The following is a 23,624-nucleotide window of genomic DNA, read 5'->3' on the forward strand; positions in this document are numbered from 1 at the left end:
TACCACGTCCGTCACCCAGCCCTCCCCACCGGAGGAGGTCTGGGTGGGGTCTCCCTCGGCCGCTGATGAAATTCCGGGGACAGGATCCCCCTGGGACTGCCTGTGCTGCTACATCTGCTGCTGCCCTTGCGCATTACGCACAGGGGGAATCGCTGTGGGCATCTCATTAAAGCTTCTCTTATGTCTTATCCCCTCGCCTGTGAGACCTCTGCAGCTCCTCCCGGTGCACGGACAGGCTTTGTGAGAAACGTTTAGCAAATATTGATAGTTCTTGGCGCATGGAGGAGATCAAAGAGAAGAGGAGAAGGGGCTGTCTAAAAGGAGAGGGGGGAATAATCGGTGCACAGTGCTTTCATGAATCATTTATGTAGTATAAAGTAGCCTATACCTTGGGAAAAGGCATTTGGATTTTCTGGTGTCAGATTTTGAGTCTTGAGGTCTGGTTTTCCCATCAACTAGTCCTGAAAATACAAGATCTGAATGCAGAGGTGTGTGTGTTTGGAATTTAATGAAGGCATTTACAGTCTGACTGAGTCCACATTTGGATTAATAAGTGGTTTAATCAGTGTAACAGAGAACAAAAGTCTAGGAAAGTTAAAGGTTAAAAGCAGAAATAGGCGACTCTTATCCAGCGATGGAATATAACTATGGTATGCACTTTTACTGAAGTACTGCACTTATGTACAAATTGGAGGTACTTTTACTTTACTTGAGAAACATATATTGTACTTTTACTGCACTAAATCTGTCTGACAGCTATAGTAACTATATTTATTTTCAGATTACAATTTTCCCATACCTTCTCTGTCTGTGTGGAATGTAACTAAGTACATTTACTCATGTACTGCACCTAAGAATAATTGTGAGGCAGGGGCGTAAATATAGACAGTGCAGCTAGTGCGATTGCACTAGGGCCCATGGGGCTGAGGGGCCCAACTGCCACCTGGAATACAGTAAAATGTATGATAATGTGTCCAATATCAAGTATCTGCAAGTGGATGTAACGTAAAAGCGGCAGTAAGACACACTGTTGCTAAAATATATATACACCTAAAACTATGTGTGTGTGTGTGTGTGTGTGTGTGATTCATAACTTGTAACTAGGGCATAATAGGGCCCCTCATAATAGCGTGCACTGGGGCCCATTTTCACTACCTTACGCCACTGTTGTGAGGTGCTTGTTTACTTGAGTATTTCAATTCTTGCTGCTTTAGACTTTTTACTCCACTGCATTTATTTTACATTAGTTACTAGTTACTTACTAGTTACTTTGATTCAGATCATCAATGCAAGTATAATCAACTTAAAAATTATGAAGTATATTGTGGATACAGATAAAACTTAACTGATCCCTTGCTGAAATTCACAAGCTTCCGAGTTGTGTGTAACGTAAACTGTTACCAGCTGCAAAACAAACACTAATTTATCAATATCTAAAATTCAAAAAAAGATCTGAATACTTCCTCCACTGCTGCCTCCTGTCCAGTGAAAACAGTTAATCTCTAAATTTGGTGACTTTGAATTTGAGAGTGTCTGATGAAATGTTCCTTTATGTGTTGAGAAAATTCTTCTACTTTTCAAGTGAAATAAACTCTTTAAAACCTCTCTTGAATCGGCTGAAAAATGCACAAAGCTGAAAACAGGGCTGTTTTTCTATCACCCTGAAAAGTTGACTTTTTAGAGATAAGTGGTTCTCACAGGACAGCCACGCTGCAAACATATGATGGTCTGATAGAATATGATGCACTGCTGTAAATGAAACTACCCAACAGCATTTAAATAAGTTAAAATTAGAGCAACCTTAAATGTCAGCAGTAAAATGCAATATACACATTATTGCAGCAGTAATATTAATCCAAAAATGTCATATATAATAGTAAAACATTGACCATTTTCTGTACAGTGCTTAAAGTTAATTACTTGTAGTGGAGTATTTTCACAGTGTGGTATTTCTACTTTTTCTTGAGTAAACAAAAGTACTTCTTCCACCACTGTTCACATCTGATTACCTACATTGCCCAAAAAAATAGGCATTATCCTTCTCTAGTCCTGGAAACGAGGTGACAGAGGACACTGTGACATATTTACCACAGCAGCAGTGAGTTTCAGTACTCTGGAGAGCGACCCTCCCCGCAGACTCTCGGCCCATCATCCCACACGGACTCAACAGAGACAAATGATTCTTTATTGACTTGTTTTAATCAGTACCTCTGAATAGTGGCAACAGTAAAGCAGCAAAAAGACGGCTGTTACTGCAGCAGCAGAGCTGTTAAAAAATTTGCATGTGTGCCAGCAGAATGAAAATTACTGAAGCCTGATGATTTTTACAGCCCCCCACAGCTCCTGGACTGCAGTTGGCGTGGAAACACAAGGGGGCACAGTGAGAGTGGAAGACAGAGGGAGGCATTAAGGAAACTGAGAAGCAAAAGGAAATCACAGTTGTTCTAAAATCACTAAAAAAAAAAAAAAAAAAAAAAAAAAGTCAGGCCTTGAGAGACGTCGTCCTCATTAAAGATCCATTCAAAGGCAGCATTTTCCCAAGCTGGCAGCATTTGTCTGACTGGTCAAGTGGTCCTAAACATTTCACAATTTTCTCAAAGAACTGTTGAACTGTTGAGAACCACTTAATCAGAGGGACCTCACGCTTCTTCAGGGAAAAGTCTGTCCTTCAAACTGTTGAGTCCACTAGTGAAAGAAAAAAAAGACAGCAGCTAGAATTAGTTTCCTGAAACCGTGTGTTGTGTCACTGCAGCAGATTTCAGACCCTACATGTTACAGAAGAAACTACTAACTGCTTCATGTAAGAGTGCTTACCTGGTGAAGGTTCTTGCGGTGGTGTTTCCTCAGTGTCATCCCAGCCCAGACTGAGTGACTGCAGAGTTAAGAGCTCTTTATATAGTGTTTTTGGGCTTCGTTCATACAAGTCTCTCATTCAGGCAGGAATGAGGCCCATGCTGGTCTGACCGGCTGAGCTGGGTTCCACCAGCAAGGAGCACGACGGGGCAGCCGCCCTCAAGACAGAGATAGCAAATACCAGCCACTGCAGGCTGATAAGTCACATGGATGTATGGAATTTTTATGTCATCTTTGTCTCCTGAGTCTGTCTCATTTCTGGTGGATTTATCTCCCAGTCAGACAATGACAGCTAACACAGAAAACGCTCTATGTTTGGGTTTGATGTATTTCTCCTAAAGGCCTACTGCAGTCACAATAGATCCAATTATTATTCAGGACACATTTCTTCAGAGAACACAAAGGGACTGTGCGCACTAAGAGAAATGAACTCCAACAATTGGTTAGATGTGCGCTAATTCATACAGAAAACCATGTCAAATTGGAAATTGCTCAGGAGTCCTTAGCCAGGAGCAGTATATGCACAGTTTCATGTGAGTTTCAGCATTTGGTGCAACAAAGCAGCAATCACAGGAGACACTGATTTCAAACAAGAGATTTATCTGTGTTGCTTTTTCCCCCACAGAAATAAAAAGACCAACACATCACTTTTACACACAGCTTTTTTTTTTTTTTTATTGAAAACAGTGGGACGGCATTGTGAACAGCAGGATAAATTTCAAGTCATTCAAATGTGTTTGCACTTCAAAGTTAAATTAATCACAGGAGATTCCCTTACAGATGTTAACATTAAAGTGTAAAAAAAAGACCTAGATTGGTTTAAAAAAGTAAATTATACCAAACAAGAGTGGCAACGTTTAATAACGTTTACTTGTCGCAGCACAAAGATACGGAAAACACAGCATGTTGTTTGTTTTTGATCACAAAAAATATAAGACGAAGCTCAAAATACACAAGAGAGAGCACAGAAACTGCAGGCGGTCTTTATCTAGCCTCACACAATAGTCTGAATTTCTCTTTTCCATTTCAAAGTGAGATATGCGGCTCTTCTGGCTCGGTAGTCGGCACGAGAAACAGGCTGGATGAGTCCGAAAGGTAACTATGGGTTTTTGCAGTACCTGTTTGAGCAACAGGAAGTGAAGATCTCTAGTGGACGTGTGCTACAGTAAATTAACATCACAGGCAAAAACATTTCCATTAGTTTACATGATACTTTGCAGCTTCTCCTGTAAAAATAAGCATAAATATAAAATCTGTGAATACCCTGTAGGTTCAGACATCATGAATATATTGCTATAGCAAGAGACGACATTACTTTATGAAGTAACGTCACACTAGTCACGTTCTTTAAGTCTTTTGGTACATATATAAAACACAATTTATCCTCCACCCTTCACTGCTGAAGGACGAATGGGAGGTTTCAGCACTCTCCATGTTAAATACAGCTGAAGTGAAGTTCACCCTTAATCCCTGATTGAACATTCATATTCAGGACGATAATACCTTTCCACATGTATATACTTCTGTGCAACAATTAAACACACACATCTAGTGTTGCCTGTTTTTGGGGCAGCGTACACTCAAAGTAGTGCTTCACAATGTTGTGCTGTTGTGAGTGGGCTTGGAGGGAAACACTGTAAGCAGCATCAGCAAATCTGAACATTCAAAGTGAGAGCAGCTCTGTGGCGTTCAACAGGACGGTGGACGGTGTGTAGACGACGGCTTGGGAGGAAGTGGATGCAAGCAGCGGAGGCATTCCTGTTGGTTTAGGTAGCGTCAGCTCACAGTCCTGTTGGAGGGACCGTGAACTCGATCACTCCGCTCTGACACAGAGACAAAAGAAACAGGATTAACAGGGAGCGCATGGGGGGGATGACTACTACTGTGCACACATAAGCACAAACACACACACACACACACACACACACACAGATTCTATTTACACCTGGTATGAACATACGTTCTGGATGATCGGATCACAGTTGGACAGCTCTAAGTACAGGTGTGAATGTGGCAAATGCGTCCTCAATACATCTTAAGATCTGACCGCTCAGACCACATTTGGATGTGGCCACATTCTTTCAACAGTGTGTCCTAGGCCACACTGAAGGACTTCCTCAGCTAACGTCCTTGCTTATCTGACCCCCGGATAATATGTTGGTAGAGTTACGCAGACACAGAGCTGAGGGACCGTCTCTGGAACTGACAGTGAAAAGGCTTGACTCTGTTTTTAAAGGGATAGTGCACCCAAAAAATGAAAATTCAGCCATTATCTACTCACCCATATGCCAAGGGAGGCTCAGGTGAAGTTTTTGAGTCCTCATATCACTTGCGGAGATCCAAGGGGAGAGGAGGTAGCAACAAAACTCCACCTAATGCAGGCTTACAGCGCCCTAGATTCAAATGTCCAAAAACACATAACTGAAACCACAAAATATCTACATACTGCTCGTCCGTAGTGATCCAAGAGTCCAGAAGCCCCGACATAAAAAGTTGTTTGGAAAAACGTCATTTGAACTCTGTTTTTAGCCTCATTGTAGCCTGTAGCTCTGCCTCTCTGTGCACCGCGCTCACATGTGCACACTTGCGCGAGACCGTGAGACATGGGCACCGCGTTGATGTGTGTTCACGTGCTTTCGCTGGTCTCGTGCGCACGTGAGCGTGGTGTACAGAGAGGCAGTTAGAGCTACAGGTTACAATGAGTTCAAATGACGTTTTTTTCTAAACAACTTTTTATGTCGGGGCTTCAGGACACTTGGATCACTACGGACGAGCAGTATGGAGATATTTTGTGGTTTCAATTATGTGTTTTTGGACGTTTGAATCTGGGGCGCCATAAGCCTCCATTAGGTTGAGTTTTGTTGCTACCCCCTCTCCCCTTGGATCTCCGGAAGTGTTGTGAGGATTCTAAAACTTCACCTGGGCCTCCATTGGCATATGGGTGAGTAGATAATGGCTTAATGGAATTTTCATTTTGGGGTGCACTATCCCTTTAAACCTGTTAATCACTTCTAATATTAGCCATGTGATGCTATCAGTTAGCCTTTTCATTGTGCATACAGCTGGGCAGACTACCACCACAGCAGTAGTCCACAAGTGGCGCTTGTCTCATGATTAACGGAAAGGGGGGAGGCAAGGACAAATCAATACGCTGTGCGCAGCACTACAGTTGAATAAGACCGTAGTCATTTTGGATAGTAAAGTTTGTAGGTGTGCGTGTAGCACAACAAACTTCCTGACATTTGGTTGACAACATGGAAATGATTCACGTGTTCATTTATATACAAAGTGTTGAAGTTAGATCCGATCGAAGCGGTCACTCAAGACGCATTTTAATGTAGTTGACTTGCGGTTGGACCACCCAAGACGCATGATAATAGCAGGTGTAAACAGGCTCACAAACTGGTCATCCTGGTGTAAAGCAGCAGGCTGCACTGGTTTTGCATTCAGAGGCACTGGTGGGCAGGTGATCAGGTTTTATCTGAGGAAGTCCTGATGGAAAGCAGAGTGGTCTGAGGCATGCTTAGCTTCAAATTATAAAGTAAATAATTGCTTCTCAAAATTAGGGCTGCAACTAACAATTATTTTAATTATCAATTCATCTGGTGATTTTTTTGTTTGTTTGTCATTATTTATAGACTAAAGGATTAACTGATTAAGGATCTTAAAATAAAGAAAAATGCCAGTCACAATTTCCCTTGGATTTACAATGCTGTTCAATAGAGCAAAACTAAGACATACTTACATAGAAGAAGCTCGAGCCTGTAAATGTTTGACATTTCAGTTTTGAAAAAGGGATCAAAAGTGTTTTTGTAATCAATCAACTTTCTTTTTTAATTGTAAAATCACTCTCTTTCAGCCCATCTTTTCAAATCTCTTTTAGTGCATTTTACACGGTATTGTGTATGTGTTTGTAAAATACAATTATGCACAAGCAGGGACTACTGAGCACTCTCTGTGAGGAGTCTGATGTTCTCCCACTGTCTGCATGTGTTTCCTCGGGGTGCAAGGTGAACTGGCAGCTCTGATCTGCCTGTAAGTGTGAAAGTGTTTGTTGTGTACACATGTGTGTTTCAGTCCTGTGATAGACTGTGACCTATCCACAGGTGTAGCCTGCCTCTTGTACAATGCATGCTGGGATACACAGGCTGAGCAGGATAAGCGGTTTATAAAATGGATGGAGGGACTGACAATGGACACAAGAGCAAGTACAAGCAAGAAAAAAGGGGGGTGGCGGCAAAGAAGCCATGCTAGAGAGGAGAGAATCTCATGCTCAAAGTGGGAAATGCACACACTGGGAGACAAACGTTCATCACATCTCATTTACCTCATCATCATCATCATCATCATATTCATCAAACTCATTAAATTCACCAAATACTGTCTGAAATTAAACAAAACAAAACATGTAATTGAGGCAATTATAGACAGAGAATTATATCAAGAGTGTTACACTGGCATGCAAATTAATTTAAAGCCATAAAAACAGAATGAGAGTGGAAATGACATTCCCATTTAAATTAACGTATCAGGATGGTTAGAGCAGCAGCTTTTTATACTGTCTGTGTACCGTTGTCATTGTAACTGCTGTAGCCAGCTAACTTCTGTGTAAATAAACCAACTCAGTGAGGTGAGATTCTGCAGTAATGACAAACTAAGCAGTGGAGTAGTAATGTTACGTTTTCAATTACTTTTAAAATATTGCCATTTATTGTATGTTTGTTGAAACATGATGAACTGTAGAGGAACGAGTGAGAGCTGCTGCTCAGTGGACAGCTGAGAGTCAGAGACCATGGGGATAAACAGCATGCAGATCAGCATGTTTTCACATCTAACTCTGTGAATTACAGGTTTACTTCAACAAAACCGGACCTGATGATTGCTGGAAAAGTGGACTAACTAGCTAGATGAATATCAAGACTAACTGAGATTATTTAGTGAGTTTAACGTTCTATGGTTAAACCTATGGGTGCTGAAAGAAATGGAGATCTAGTCTGGAAAATACTGGTTACCTTGGCCTTTTTGCTTATAAGATGAGTTAAATATGTCACCACTTCCGTTTTGCCGACAGCCTGGGCCTGTGTCAGGTGAAGAAAGAGAAGGAGAAGCAATAAGACAGGGTTTCACTTTATAAACTGTGTCATCAAAGTGGAATACATGTTGCTGAAGCCCACCTGTTGCAGTGCTGTCTGTCCATCATAACCTGGTTTATTCAGATCGGCTCCAGCAAGGCTCCAGATTTCCAGGCCCTCCAGGTCACCGGTGGCTGCCAGGCTGACACACAGGATGACATGACAGTTATTACCACAAAGGACGCTGTTTGCCAAAATCACTGTTTTTCACACAATCAAACCGCCGACTAATCAAAGACAAGATGTTGTGTAAATAGACTTTTCTGAACCTGGACCAGCACAAATGACTATATTGATAATGTTGAACCTTGTGACAACCTCAGATGTTTTCCTTTTATCTTACCACCAACACAAGCCATGCTCATCGTACCTTACGAAAGGCGTGTTCCTGAAACTCTAAATTCGAACCATCTCGACAAAACCTGTCTAGTGTCTCATGGAGATAAATAACAGGGCCGGTGTGTGGTACGTTTGCCTGCGCTAGAAACAAAACAGATCTGCAGCTATGCTGCCGGGGAGCATTCCTACAGTTTGTGTAACAGCGGGACGACTGGTTGAACCTGTGTCAGCTATGTAGGATGGGTCACTGTGATGATGGCTGAGCAACCAAGAAATCTGTGACTGTATATGTGTGCCATTGTTTGAAGGCATATTTTTTGTGTGCGTCTCACCTGCACAGTTCTGTTCCTGCTTCCTCCAACTTGTCTCTGGAGAGGTGGGCTCCTGTCTTCCGCAGCAGCTTCACAACCTCCCTGTGCCTAAGTTAGTCAGAGGACATGCAACAGAGCTATGTGCTTTTTACTGCATACTATGAGCATATAATTCAGTTAAAACCAGCTGATACTGAAATTATAAATTGATAAATCCTGTAAGGATAACTTCAATGTCATGTTTTCAGACAGTTTCATGCCGTTTGACTCATTCACAGTCAGTGCGGAAGTGATTGTAGTTTGGCATGTAAGAACAAGTTCCTTATCCCCTGCACTGAACCACCCACGCAAGAGTCACCTGCGTTGACACTAGTGGTGACAGGAAACTTTCAATAAAACAAAAGGCCTGAAATGGTTAACCACTGAGCAGCTGATTACATAAATAAGAGCTGAGCTTGCTATGTAATAAAGTAATTTACCACAGAGTTCAAACTGACAATGGTGTAGAGGTATGTAGAGGTACAGCCAAAGAAACAATTAAACTTGATTTGAAACACTTCCTGTAAGGCACAGAGAGCCAGTATCTCTCATCTGTGAAACTGGGAGCAGGTTGGTAGGACTGGTTCAGAGGGCACTCCCCATACTTGTTTTTTAACCCTTCTCTCTGCCACTCCTTATATGAGTATCCGGCTGCGGTGCACTATGAAATGTCAAGTGACATTCAAAGTGCGTCAGGCATGGTGACCACCTGACACCTAAAACCCAAAACTCCAGTTCTATTAGTGTCGTCTCATGAAATGCATTTAAGAAGGGCAAAGCCAGCCAGCATAGGAAGCGCAAGGGCAGGTGTTTATGCTCCAATGCATCCCTCCACCATCACAAAGGAAACAGGTCTGTACTTGCAGTGCCAACCGTTAAAATAGGACAACAGCCATTTGGCACGGCTTCGACAAATACAACGTTTTCACCCTGAGGCTCAACATCGCACTAAAACTGAAGCATTAAGCGTGGCTTCTTTCCCTGATAGACATTAACAGCAATGTCAATGAATGACAAAAAATTAAAAAACAGCTTTGGTAAAAATAAACACCGTCTAAACTGTCAGATGACAATTAGCCTAATTAGTTTATAATTATTGCCTGGCCTCTAAACTCCATTACGAGTTGCTCCCCTGGTCTCAACCCCCCTCTGACAGCCGCTGCTCCCTTCCTGTCATTTAAGCAGAGCCAGATTCCCTACCTTGCAGCAGCTCGTTTAATGAAGTCCCCTCTATAGCAGCTATTAACAACATATTTTCAGGAAACACTCGATGGCTGCTAATGGCCAAAGGGGGATTTTAAATGTCGTGTTTGCAACTTCATAAATGATGTTATTACTTTAACAGACAGATGAAAAACAAACACATCAGCCCTTATTGTTTAAAAGGAGGCGAGTCTTACCTGAAGCGTACAGCGTTGCATAGAGGTGTGTCCCCATAGCGATCTTTTGCGTAGACTGTAGCCCCATTACTCAGTAGGTACTGCACCAGTTTGAGGTGGCCCTCACAGGCAGCAATATGGAGGGGTGTACGTCCGTCATAGTCACCCAGACACAAGTTACTGCCCTGTGACAAAGACAGACATGAAAATATAAGTGTATCTCTTATTGTCAGCACATCTAAAATAAAATGTAAATGCCAAAGCCAACAATAAAATTGATCCACTCGAATGTTATCGGTGAGAGCAGAGCCAGATACAGCTTCTCCCTATGTGCCATTGAACTTAAACTAAAGACATTATAATAAATCACACAGTAAGAGACAGACTGTTTTCCTTTGGGACGTGCTGACAATAACAAAAACACAGAATATTGTCAGCCTTACCCTTTAATAAACTGTGCAATTTCTGTAACCCTCTTTATTACTGTTCAGCAGCACACGTAAAACAGAGGCAACAAACAAATAAATGAGGAGTAGGAGGATAAATGAAAATCAAACTGAAAAGGAAATCCTTATGGACGAGGTTCATCACAAGCAGCGAGAAATGTACTACACGATTTCTTGTGGGTGTGAACACATCGCATTTGGTAGCAGAATCTGTCGACAGAAACTGCAGGCTAATCCGAGCAGCCACTGCACACAAGTGGAGCCGCATACACACATGTACACGTGACAGCTGGGGCGACTCTAGGCCTGCCTTACTGTCTAGCCTCATGTTTTGTTTGGCTGTGCGCCTGTGTGTGTCTTGTGCCCCCCTCTAATACGGAAACAGTGACCCTGGGAATTTTTTGTTGGTGAACCATCAGGTTTACCTGGGTGCGCTGACCCGACAAAACAAACATGGTGGAGACAAGTCTTGTGAAACGCTGCTCTGATGGCATGAGAGTGTAGCGCTTGGGGTTGCTTACCATTTCCTTTAGGGCTTCGATGGCCTCTATGTCACCGATCTTAGCAGCAGCACATGCCAGCAGGGGGGTCAGGGCATCACGGATGGCTTCCAGTTCCTTTAGAGACCACAGACTTTAATTTAAAAAATGCTACTTGTCTGCATGTGGAAAAATGAAGGAACTTCACCTTTTAAACATGTTTTAGAATAGTCTTTGCATGAGTGCAATCATGACAACCTTTACAAACATGTCTGCACTTTGTCTTCACTAAACTTGTCACAGTAGTTACATAATCGACTTATTTGAAGTCTGTTGTGTTTACATGCGAGTTTGCTTACATAAGAAGGTCACCAACTTTTTAGTCAACATGATCCCAGAGTAAATAGCAGGGTTTTCCGGTCTATCATAACCTGGGTGCAGGGTTTTTTTTCACAGCACCAAAGCTGAATGAACAGGAAAAAACTATGCTGAGCCTGAAACACACTTATTGCTGTCATTTCTAATTGTGCGCTTCTCTGGTCATAGCTAGATGGTAACCCCAGATTTGCGCAAACCACGACGAGATTTCATGTTCCATATTTAAAGTCATCATTTTAACCCAAACCATTATCTTTCTGTAACCCTCACCAAGTGCTTTTTGTGCCTAAAAATGCGGCGTTGACACACCATACAACAGTGAGACATGAATATTTTCAAGCAGCTTGCAAGTGTTTCATAAATCTAGGATTACTGTCTAGCCATGGCCTGATTCTGTCCTCTCATTCATCTCACACACACTTCCCTATGTTTTATTTATTTAGGATATTTTAATCTTCTTTCATTGCAAGAATTAAAAGTTTATTGCTCTTTCACAGGGTGTACTCGCATTATTATGCCATTCAATTGTATTTCTCAAACAATGAAAAGAAAAGGTAGCTTATTGTTTGGTGAAGTAATGGGTAGTTACACTATTTAAGTTTCCGTATTGGTGGTGGCCTCACCTCCTTGCAGCTGATGCTCAGAGACTTGGCGATGACCTGGATGAAACGGCTGTCGCTCAGACATAGCTTGGCTCCTGCCAAGTCAGCGCTCATCTCACCTCGCAGGTTCTGAGCCATCATCTGGACAGAGTAACGCACACACACATAATTATTATTGTAACATACATGGTGATCCTTTAAAACATCCTCTATACAAAGAGTAAAGTGTTAAATGTCACTTTGAAAAGTAGACACCAACCTTTTTCTTGGTTTCGTGCTCTGTATCCTTCTTGGCCAATACGTAGGACAGCTTTGACAGGGCAGCCTCTGGAGTCATGTCACCACCAGCTATCAACCCTGCATCCATCAACACCTGAGAGGTCATAGGAAATATGAGATTTCATTGATCAACTTTTACTTGAGGAATTTATCATTCACAGGGTCAGGACTGACTGTTAGGTAACATGACGTGCCTTGCCAGTGGCGTAAGACGCAGACACGGTCCCCCTCAGACACTGGGTGCAGTTGATAATGATGACACCAGAGTCTGTGGCCTTCTTTAGCTCCTCCAACAGGTCAGAACGGTTATCGGGGGCATTTCCGCTGCCGTAGGTCTCCAGGACCACACCCTCCATGGGCGGCTGCAGGAAAGCCCTCACCTGGACAGAGACACACCAATAATTCACATTACAAACTCCCATGATCGACTACTAACTGAACTGGCTTCTCAGCTGTGTGGAATCAAATTGAGGAATTAGTATTCCATGTTATTTTTCCTGCAGCACCCTTTCACTCCAATGCACGAGACCGTCCACTCTCCTAAAAGCCCATCTGGTGCCGTCTATGCAACCAGTATCTCAGTCACTGGTTGGCTGGCACCAGGAGGCCCTATACCACATCATTAGCCATGGCGTATGACTAGAATGGCAGATGACTGAAATGGCAGGAAGGAGAGCAATTAATCTGAAGGTGTTAGCAAGCATAAAGTCACTTGGCAAGACCAAAGCAGTTACCATAAAATGTGGGAAGAAGGTGACATTAAAAGTGCCAGGTTCGGTCAGTATTTTTTGATGTGATAAGCAGTTTGACAAGAAATGTTTGGACGCAGATTACCAATGAAGCTCGCGTACAGCAGAGACAGTGGGCACACGAGAGCCTGGTGCCTAATCAAAACAGTGCCTCATAAAAGGCAGTTAAAAGGCTGTAAGGAAGTCTTGATAGCCGAGCTGGGCAGTGGGAGCAGATTGAGACAGTAAAGTCACTCTCCCAGCAGCTTCTGCAGGGGGGAGGTGCAGCTAAATGTTACAGTATCTATGCCAGTCCTCCCTCTTTACAGGGTGATTGGTCATGGCCCATAACTCCTTCTCATCCTTCTCCGGGCTGAGCTTTGATGGCAGTTTACATGACCGGGAAGGTAACGGAAGATGGGTAATAGCACGATTAAATTAAAGTTAACTATATTTTATTGCAGTTAGACAAAACAGCAGTTTTGAGCAGTCAGTTACCTTCGAAGAACATATCTCTAATTGCATTTTAATGCACTGAGAAGAAAAACTTGAAATGTGAAGCATGCTGGTTACATTTCTCATTTACTCCTTTCATTATTTAACAAAATATAACTGGTGTAATTAACAATAAATAATGGAATAGCATATGATTATAATTTTCAGATAAAGTGACCACAAAGGATTGTGCAAATAATTATATTTAAAGCAGGTAATGAGTGTCTGGAGCGCCACAAACAGTCCGGACATGTCAGTCAAGTCTGTGCAGGAAGCAATACATCAAACCATGAGCTGCTCAATAGTTCCCCAAAGAGAAACAACACCTATCAATTATTCTGTTGTGTGACATGTCAACTAAAGACCAAGGACAAAATGTGAGCTCTGAAAATTAGGTGGTTGTTACAGAGTAAACATCTCTGGTCCAGTTCAGAGTCAGAGCGACTTACAGTAGCAGCAGTGATCCCTGGGAACAGCCTGAGCAGGCCCACGTTCCTGTTCAGCTCAGTGCTGACTTGAAACTTTGCAGTAGTGTTTGCTCTCCACACTGTATCCCAGTTGACTAAAAAGGAAAGGATTGAGAAAACAGATTTTAAATGAAGGAAAGTGACATTTTTTTTCCACACAAAAACAGACCCGTTCCACCATCAGCTTACTTGTAATGTCCACTTCAGCAGTGGCCAGAGGAGGCAAGTTAGGGGAGGCGAAGGCATTGAAACTGCCGGTATCCACCTTGGTCACACGATTCCCTCTGTAGAGTTTGTTGTGGAAATACAGAGCCACCTGAATAGGACAAAAATACATTGAATGCACATTTGCTCTTCTGTGAAATCACTTTAATTCCACAGGACTTCACATGTAAATGAAAACCTGCATGTACACCTGTAAAGATGGCACTGTTTTATCATTACAATTGCCTGTCAGAGAAAACATTGGGCCAAATCTTACACACAAATCCTCCATATAAATAGCAGTGTGGGGATGGGAGATGATGATTAGTTGAAATCATGTTACGCCCAAAAATCACCTATGATGATTTGTGCTTTACTTTGCACCCAGATTATCACCGGTTAACCACCCAAAGTGGAGTTGGGCATGCCTTTAATGCACTTGTGTCATGTACTTAGACCATGCGTTTTAGATTGTTTAAATAGGGCCCTTAGTCTTATTAGTAGACTCACTCAGTGCAGTATAATTAAAGTCAATAGACAGATTTTTTAGTGCACTTCCGTCATACATAAGTAGACATAAATAACACCTTTCAGTGTTCTTCCTTTTCTGATAATTGTTCAGTATTGCCAAACCCTGTCATCAGGAAGCATTCTCATCAGACAAGTTATTTAGGAGTGCTTTTATTAGCTTTCGCATGCCACAGTGCTGACACCTGACTTTCTAGAACACACCATATTCTCTCAGCACATATACAAACATATAAGGTTATAATATTACACTACTGGTGTTCTTAATTTTCCCTCTTTGAGACTGCCAAAATCATTTTCTCTAACAATAATATGGTGTAGGTGAGTAGCATTCATGTCCCATCTCCATTTCCTCACCTCAGGAATGACAAACTGGCCGGCAATCAGCAGCGCCCCCAGCAGGTTGTCTCTGCCGTCATTCCTCATCTCATAGATCGGCACCTGAAGACAGAGCGAGTCTTATCTTAAAAGGGCAATAAAAAATGTTGCAGACGCATTCTGTCTTTTGTTGGTTACATCCTGGAGGACAGCAGCTCTTACCTGTGATCCGGTGAGAATAATTGGTTTGCCCAAATGTTCACACATAAAGGACAGGGCAGAGGCTGTGTAAGCCATCGTGTCTGTGCCATGGAGGATCACAAAACCATCGTAGTTTTCATAGTTTTTCTAAACAAGGCAAAAGAAAACAAGATGTGGATCATTATAGATGGCAGCATAAATGCAATCACCATTTTTCTACCATATGATAAGCTGTATTTTAAGAGCAATGTCAATATTATAGGATTGATTGATGGGTTTTAGAAGCAGTGAAACCTGAAAGTGACATGGATTCAGCAGCAGGTACCTCAATGTCCTTTCCAATCCTACCCCAGTCATCTGTGGTCATATTGGAGGAGTCCAGCAAAGGGCTATACTCCAACACATTGTAGACTATCCTCTTATTGTCTTTGCTCAGCCTGGAAGAGAGAGACGTTTAACTATAAGTGTTGTTACAAAGTTTGATTATTATATATACAAAAAATAAAACAGGACCAACAGTCCAAAATAAATCAGTAGTTTTAGTCTCTGCAAGCAACGACGTTCACTCCAAAACACATAAAGGACACATGGTTAAACAAACAATTGTTATCTTCACTGTGACGAATGATTATTTCTCTTCATTGTGCTCTTTTAACAAAGTTGGATCGGGTTCTGGTTACATTTGAGAAGTGAGTTTAAAGAAGGGTGAGGGAATGCTCAAAACCAAGCTGACTTTATGAAGCGAGACAAAGTCTATTTAGCCGGGCCTTCTGTCTCAGCAGCAGGGTGCCAAAACCTGTTTCAGACACACAGAGAAAAAATTTTCTAAGTGTAAAAGGGAGGGGCATGGTTGGAATACTCTTAAAGAGCATGCCGTTTCTCCTCTCCACAGTGAAGACTTAATGTTCTGTGGAGCCTCACCACTGTTTATGGTAAATACAGGCGAAGCCGAGGAACATTAGGTGACTGGTTTGAAATATGTTGAGGGTTATTTGGTGACTCGTTTCAGGTCATGGCGAAAGTCCATGTTTCTTTGTCACCCCAATTACAAGACAGGGAGCCTCACATGTATACATATTTATGTCGCCTCTAAATGGAGTTTAACTCCGTCATCCCGCGCCCCCACCTGCCACACTCCATATAAAGCAGCGTGACTGGCTAAACAGCCATGGAAAGATTTTCTTTTTAATCTCCCTTTTAAAGAAACAGAGCAGGACACCCCCCACATTACCACAGGGCGGCCTTATAACATGAAGATAGACACTGAATGGAACAGCAGGGGGACAAACACGCAAGCCCCAGTTCACCCAACCAGGGGTCCTACAGACACCCTTCTAATTAGCCTTAAGTCCACACACGACCCTGGAACATATGTTGTTGATAATCTTGAAGCCAAAGTGCCACTAGGAAACACTATTCAAATCACCAATTATTCATCTATCTTGGAGTGTACCCTAAGGTGTAGCAGAGCTACGCATTAGCATACCCGTGCTAAGATGCCTCATAGCTTAAGAATAATGAATGTCTGTGTGTGTGTGTGTGTGTGATTGGGGACTCAAGAAGTGGAAGAAGAGGGTTGGAGTTGGGGGGGGGGGGGCAGACGGCCTTGTGGCATTGCCTCTCAACATCACATGAATAAAGCTTTTCAATAAATCAATAAACTAATTCCCTCCTTCAACATAGGCCGGGCAACTGCATACGATCAACAGTACTAGACTTGTATATGAGCCTGCTTCAGTTGATATTAACGCTACGCCAACTCAAGGATGAGCAAACATTAAAAAGTGAATCCAGCTCTCACCTAAATAAATAATTTAATAAAACATGCTCACATGTTCATGTTAGAATAAATATTAATATAGTGTTAGCAAAGTTTTGATATTAGTCAATGTAAACTGATTGCTAACCTAAAAAGGTCCAGTGTGTAGGATTTTAGGGGCATCTACTGGTTAAAATGGTTTACAATATTTATAACTATGTTTTCATTAGTTTATAATCATCTGAAAATAAGAATCGTTGTGTTATCGTTACCGTAGAATAAGCCGTTCATATCTACATATGGAGTGGGTCTTCTTTTACAGAGTCTGCAGTGTTTTTTCTACAGTATCCAAGAATAGACAAACCAAACACTGGCTCTATTTAGTGCCATTCGTGTTTGCAGTTCTCCTACACGCTTTGCACATGTGAAAGGTTTCAGTTCTGCGACCTCACCACTAGATGCCACTCAATCCTACACGCTGGACCTTTAAGACAAACAGGAAGCTCTTGTATTTGCTGAAGGCGTGAAAACAGTTCGAGGTTGAAGATGGTAATACTTAACAGTGCTCCAACATTATTTATCACAAGCCTTGTTAACAGATCACAAACCTCACAGTTTCAACACTGCCTGACGTATGGATACTTTATCTTTACCATACATCCCACTGCTGCTCAGCCAATTTTCATGGTGGCAGTCAACATGAGGGGGATATGGAAATTAGTGAGCAAGGGTACATTTCTGCCAGAGACACCCCCACTGTCACTGACAATTACTGCAATTAAGAAGCCGTTGATCAGCTAAGGGAGGCCCGTCACAAGGGGCTCTGCTCACACTGCTCCACATGCACTTAGACATCAAGACGCTATGGATTAAAGAAACAGCAATAGAGTAGATTAGCCTTGCTTTTCCCAGCATGGTAGCAGCAGCTTTCCACAAACTAAACCTCGGAAATCTCAGCTGGACCACTCCTCTGCCACGCATTAAAGCAGCTGGCTTGTTGGTGACAGAGGTGACATTAGCGAGATGTAAAAATACTTCAGGCAATACACAGCTCCCTGCTCCTGTGTCCTTCCTGGTATTTACTCCTATTGCCAAAGGCCACGTCAGCATGCATTTCCTGTCATGCAAGCACACCCAATCGGGGGTTAAGGACAACAGAGACATCACACCACTCTCAAGCAAAGTGCAGGCACACACAGTGCTACCAGCACTACAGCACCCGTGATATAGACGGCCAGCATGGGGTGTTGGCTTCCTGTTAAAGCAAGAAAAGCAGTTAAGAGTCATTAAATCCATTGAGGGCAGTGAGCTGCTTCCTTTCAGTCCAACCAGTTAATCTTTTTCTGATGAACTGTATCTTGCACTGTTTGATGACCACAATACCAACTGTACTTTGGGGTATAAACTAATAGTCATAATTTTAAGATGCAGTGTTTGTTAATTCTAACATGATTTCACCTATTCGACATATGTCATTCTCTTCACATTTATGCCTTAAGTAGCCCTTAAAGTGAAAAGGACTGTGATAGCCTTCCTTAGGTATTTAAGTGATAGACATTATCAACTTTACGTGTGGTAATATAAGTATAAGGAAAATGAAGAACACTGCATGACAATCCTTACGTTTAATATTAGTGATAAACATTTTGAATTTGCAAATGACAATTACCTTTGTTATTATTGTAACCTGATTTGCATACGAGTACAGCCAATAACACTTACTCACATGATAATTGTCCAGGTACCAGATAATTACACTTTACTTTAAATGTTAATTAAACACTCTGAAATATTGCAGAGGAAAAAAATAAACTCCGATCGCTGGGACACTGGTAAATAAGATTAATTTGACATGACTGTGAAGATGACTTTAAACGATTTTAAGGTTTTTTTGGCATCTATAAGATAGCCATTAGAAAAACTCTTGAAGTAGAAGATATTGACATAAAAACAGAATATGAATCCTTACACTTTGAAGATAGTGAGTATAGGGGAGTATTTTTGTTCTTTTGTACATACATAAAACTGCACAAAATCCAGATAGATAACAAAAAAGAAATGTGTCAGGAGAGGTCAAGGCTTCTACAACAAACCTCTCCTCAATTTAAGGAGAAAAAAACAAAAACAAAAAAAGGAGAAAAGGCAACAACTAACATAAACTAAACTAACATAATTTCGAAAAAAAAAAATGCAACAAAAGAAACACACTGAGGAGAAAACTAACCAATCGGTGGACAACAATCCATTAAAAAGTAAGGAATCAACACAATGTGGAGGAAAAAAACCAAGAAGGAAAAATATATATAACATATATGATATATACAATACAATATATAGTGTATAACACACATCAAGAAATAATAAGACATCATAATTAAGTGTAATGATCATTTCCTTTTAAAGTTTTCTAAGGAAAACTTAAAACAAACTTTAAAGTTGTCTAATTTGTCTGAATGTAGTTATAGCTATGCGCTGACTGAGCAGGGAGGAAGTGTGGGTGCACTCACGGCAGGACCAGGCTGTTCTCAGATCCATAGTACTCATACAGGCAGGTCTGCTGGGCATACAGCTCATCGTGGAGGATGGGCAACTTGCGCAGGCCCTGCACAAAAGCATTAGCCTTTGGGGCAAGTACTGTGGGGTTACAGAAACCAAAAAAGGGGGTTATTGTAATATTTCATGGCTTGCTCTCTGAGGGATTACTGCTCATCAGTAACACTTAAGGGGAATAAGACAGGGATTTGCAGTAAGCTCAACACCAAACGTCAGTCTCATACTGAACCCTAGTGGTAAATGTAAGAAATGACATTGTTGCACAGGCTGAAAAATCTCCTTTAGTTTTGATTCTTATATACTCTGAGTTCTCTGTCTGTAGGCTAGTGGAACAGGCACATTTATAAAAATGTATAACAAAAAAAGTGAAGAACTGTGAGTACAATAGGTACAGCACCACTGCTGCTGCAGGAGAACTGCGGTTCAGTGCATGCTAATGAAAGCTGCACAAATTCCTTACTACAGTATAATAGGGAATTTATACTTCTGTGTTGAATCGACGCCGTAGATATGGTGTAGGCTCGACGTCAACGTAGAGCCTATGCCGTAACTTATGTCGTGTCCCGATGACGCAGACCTCCTGTCTGTTTCTGTAAGCTGAAACCAGTTCCCTCTAACTGAGAAACAACATATGGCGGCTGACAGCCACCATGATCATAAGCCCTGAGGATATCACGGGAGCTACTGTCAGAAATCAAGACTTCAGTAAGAGTAACAGTAAAAGGGGAAAATGGTCCTGCAAGCATAACCATAGAGCACACACAGTATATATCCAACAGTCCAAAGTAGACTCAATTCATGTTTCAGTTACTGGGACATAGCCTTGGATTGTTTGTGTGTTAAACTGGCCAACTGAATGACCATGACTAGACATTGATGATCCCATGATGGTCTTTAACCCTAACCCCAACCCCAACTGATACAGGAAATAATTCCTGAGCAAAGCAATAACTCTGTACCACACCTCACCTCTGTCCAACAGGGAACTGTCTCTATAGTTTTCTGTCCCAACCAAGCTCCTCTCTGTTTTGCTCTTTGATAATCTTGCACATGGTGAATTTGGACAACTAATTCTCCAACTCTACCTCACTGCATTCTTAAAACTAAAACCTCAACAAAATCTGCACGTGTTTAATGTATATACCACTGGTATGTTTTCCTGTGGACATATTTTGTATTCTAGTATTGGTACGTTAGAATATTTACTGTGTATTATGGTATATTTTTGTTACTGTGTATATTATAGGTATACAAAAATGCAGGATAATACCGGCACAATATTGGTATTGGTCGGAATTGGCCAACATGCTGTTGTTGGGCCATCATTAGGTGGGGGAAAAGCGGATATATCAATATTGGTATACTACAATTAAGTTGTTATATGTCTGCATATCAGATATTGGCAAAAAATCCCAAATCATTCATCCCTAATGCTAAGGTTTTCTTTTTTACATTGATATGTATTTTCTACTTTCTGTCATATTTGATACTGTGTTTTTACTGCATGCCTATGCAATGCCTACAATAACAGTACAAACGTGTGTGTGTGTGTGTGTGTGTGTGTGTGTGTGTATACAATCATCAAAACTTTTTCTTTATGGAGTGAGTAACTACAAAGTGAGTAAGACAAGGCCATATCACACATAAGGTGAATGATGGATAACCTTGACTCCAGCTTGTACCTGAAGCTGGTGGGACCTTTGATTGTTATTTAGCCTCACAACATGCTCCATACTGAGGATGTTACCCAACGCCTAATGTCAACATCTAGTTATTCATTGAGAGAATCTGACGTGTTGCTTCAACTCCATCAGTTGGCTGCCTCCAGTGTGGGTGGAGTCCAACTTGTTCTGTTATAATCTTTACTGAAGCTGCTGGCCCTGTTCATCACTGAATAACGGTACATTTGTAGTAGTAACTGTTACGTAGTTTCGATTAGCATGCTAACTGTCAGCTATTCCAAACCAGTCACTTAGCTAAGAGATAAGCTGGCCGCGAGACTATTTTAGGATGCACACGCATGCTGTCACAGATGGCTTACTGTATGCCTCATGCTCGCACTAACATGTGAACACACACCACACCTGCTAACTGTCTGCTGTAGCTGTGTTAGCCATGCCACAGGTGTAACAGTACACTGTACATGTTCGTATAACCATGGTTACCGTTATCATGAAGTGTCATCCCGATGGTTCCCCCGGTGTTTATGACCAGGACTCGCGCCTCGACGGCGGAAGGTGAAGTCACCGTCTCAACGTGCTCAAACGAGCTACAGCTCGACAACTTTCTCCTTCGACGCGGGTGCAGAACATTTCTCGCAGGACCGACATCATTCGCCTCTATCACATTCAGTGTCGGCTGTGATAAAGCCCGCGCGAGTGATGTCAGGTTATTGAAGCTGGAGTCCGCCATGATGACTTCTGTGAGTGAGCCGCGGTGCTGCCCCTTTAAAACAGGTCGTGGAAAGTATTCAAAACACGGTGGTCTTCACGTGGAGCTGTGGGCGCGCTGTAAGACGGTGTAACGTTTCTCCGGTCTGTTACACGAAAACGTGACTCCCATCTTTCTTATGGAATGGACTAAACAGAAGGCGGCACCATTTTTATGTGAGTGCTGGCTTACTGTACTCGACTCCTCCTCAACAGGATCCCTGGCTGTAATTTTGCCCTTGAAGCGCTGATGCGGTGTCCACTCTAACGTCACCAATTTGGGTGTGGCCTATAAAAAACAACAAACTTGATGACAAGTGTCTCTGCATAACTCCTGTGTGTGTCAGTGTGACGTGAAAACTGCCTGACATTATATCTGAATCATAATCACCACACCCTCAGAAAAATGATGCGCAAATTTACGACTGTGTCTCAGTTCTTCCACTTTTAGTCAGTCTCCCACTCACGTACATTTTTTCCATAATTTCCCACTAAGGTGGAAGCTGTTGAAGAAGCAGGTTAAGTCATCCCCTGCTTTACAACCCATTTACAGTCTGCCAGTGTCAGTGCCTCCTCAGCAGCAGGGCCACCCATAGTGTTTTAAGGTAGAAGCCTGATACAGATTCTTTTGTACCGAAGCTGCTGGTTGACAATATGTTGCACAATGTTCATTATCTTTAAATATAAGCACAGAAAGTATGCATTGTTATTTCAGAGAGCTGTATTCTGGTCAGGGTGGAAAAGCCTCTGAGGCAGTATTTTACGTGCAGTATCTACTCACTGTTTAAACTGCAACATCAGGTGTGCAAAATCATCCAGTGGGCTGGATTAGACCCTTTGGCGGCCGGTTCTGGCCCCCAGAGCACATGTTTGACACCCCTGATATAGTGGCTATGCTATTGTAAAAGGTGACATTTCATCGGAATAACTTAATTCTTGATATTTATTCCAGCATAACTATTTTAGGGTAAACTAATCTAATTTTTCGTCACTGGAAAATAGTGATGTATGTATTTTTATTAAGTTGGACATACAAAGTATATGTGTATGCAAAAGATACTTTACTGTAATGAAGTATTATTACTTCATTACATTACTGAGCAACTTGTAGCAGAGTATTTCTACACTCTGGTACTGCTGCTACTTTTACTTTGGTAAAATATCTCAGTGGCTCCACAGCTGCTTCTGTTTTGCTTATCTTAGTCGGTTATGTTGTGTAATTAACCCGGTCAGACACAAAAAAAGTTTTGTAATTGTGGATTTTTACTTTATACATTAAAGCACAATGTCAATAATCAGCAAAAGAACATTTTTTGATTAGGATACGTAATTATGTTTTTTCCCCCCACCCACTTCGGTGGATGAAGGTTCCACCTAATAGGAAAAATGACAATAAATGGTTTTAACAGATGTTTTTTTCAACAGAAAAACATAATATTATTTATTTTTCATTAATGGCAGACTCAGATCAGTGAATAAAAAGATGCTTTAAAACACACTGCATATATAATTTGTATTAACCTCATCATCATTACTCAATAATCAATCTTTTTGACATGTATAAGTAATATTACATCTCATGTTTTCTTTAACTGTTCAAACACAAATTCTGCACTTTAACAATATGATAAATAGATTGAAATGTGCCTTGACTGCTCCTGGCCTCATGGTCAGCCATGCTCTTCAAAAAAAAGGGGCGTGGTTC

General features: G+C 41.6%; 1 protein-coding gene and 1 long non-coding RNA gene across 7 annotated transcripts; both read right to left on the bottom strand.

The window, feature by feature from the left end:
• Window positions 1-2,180: 2,180 nt before the first annotated feature.
• LOC126400906 (uncharacterized) lies at window positions 2,181-2,866 on the bottom strand. Its single transcript, XR_007571020.1, has 2 exons — window positions 2,815-2,866; window positions 2,181-2,685 (listed from the first exon to the last, which is right to left on the bottom strand). It is a non-coding gene; the product is annotated as an uncharacterized LOC126400906 (long non-coding RNA).
• Window positions 2,867-3,504: 638 nt separating this feature from the next.
• Window positions 3,505-22,178, bottom strand: aspg (asparaginase homolog (S. cerevisiae)). Of its 6 annotated transcripts, none has more exons than XM_050061388.1 (18): window positions 21,656-22,176; window positions 19,445-19,571; window positions 18,157-18,192; window positions 15,504-15,615; window positions 15,200-15,325; window positions 15,017-15,100; window positions 14,117-14,243; window positions 13,910-14,022; window positions 12,432-12,617; window positions 12,218-12,331; window positions 11,980-12,099; window positions 11,021-11,116; window positions 10,075-10,238; window positions 8,657-8,743; window positions 8,028-8,127; window positions 7,866-7,931; window positions 7,181-7,237; window positions 3,505-4,676 (listed from the first exon to the last, which is right to left on the bottom strand). In XM_050061388.1, the coding sequence occupies exons 1-18, from the start codon at window positions 21,900-21,902 to the stop codon at window positions 4,635-4,637; spliced, it is 2,004 nt and encodes a 667-aa protein (XP_049917345.1). In that variant the 5' UTR covers window positions 21,903-22,176; the 3' UTR covers window positions 3,505-4,634. The 6 variants fall into 6 exon arrangements, with proteins under 6 accessions (XP_049917345.1, XP_049917349.1, XP_049917350.1 ...); XM_050061392.1 differs by lacking the exon at window positions 7,181-7,237 and adding an exon at window positions 6,599-6,615 and having other exon boundaries at window positions 21,656-22,175; XM_050061391.1 differs by lacking the exons at window positions 3,505-4,676; window positions 7,181-7,237 and adding exons at window positions 5,748-6,345; window positions 6,599-6,615.
• Between the last annotated feature and the right edge of the window lie 1,446 nt (window positions 22,179-23,624).

The sequence above is a fragment of the Epinephelus moara genome, chromosome 14 (genome assembly GCF_006386435.1).
Source record: "Epinephelus moara isolate mb chromosome 14, YSFRI_EMoa_1.0, whole genome shotgun sequence".
NCBI lineage: Eukaryota > Metazoa > Chordata > Actinopteri > Perciformes > Serranidae > Epinephelus > Epinephelus moara.

Bases quoted from the DNA above. Each gene is read 5' to 3' on its own strand.
- aspg (XM_050061388.1), bottom strand. From the start codon at position 21,902: ATGGCGGACTCCAGCTTCAATAACCTGACATCACTCGCGCGGGCTTTA. The intron at 12,100-12,217 runs GTTGGTGTCTAC...TACTCTGTCCAG, and splicing joins AGCACGAAACCAAGAAAAAG to ATGATGGCTCAGAACCTGCG. The intron at 4,677-7,180 runs GTAAATGAGATG...TCTCTGTGTCAG, and splicing joins ATGATGATGATGATGATGAG to AGCGGAGTGATCGAGTTCAC.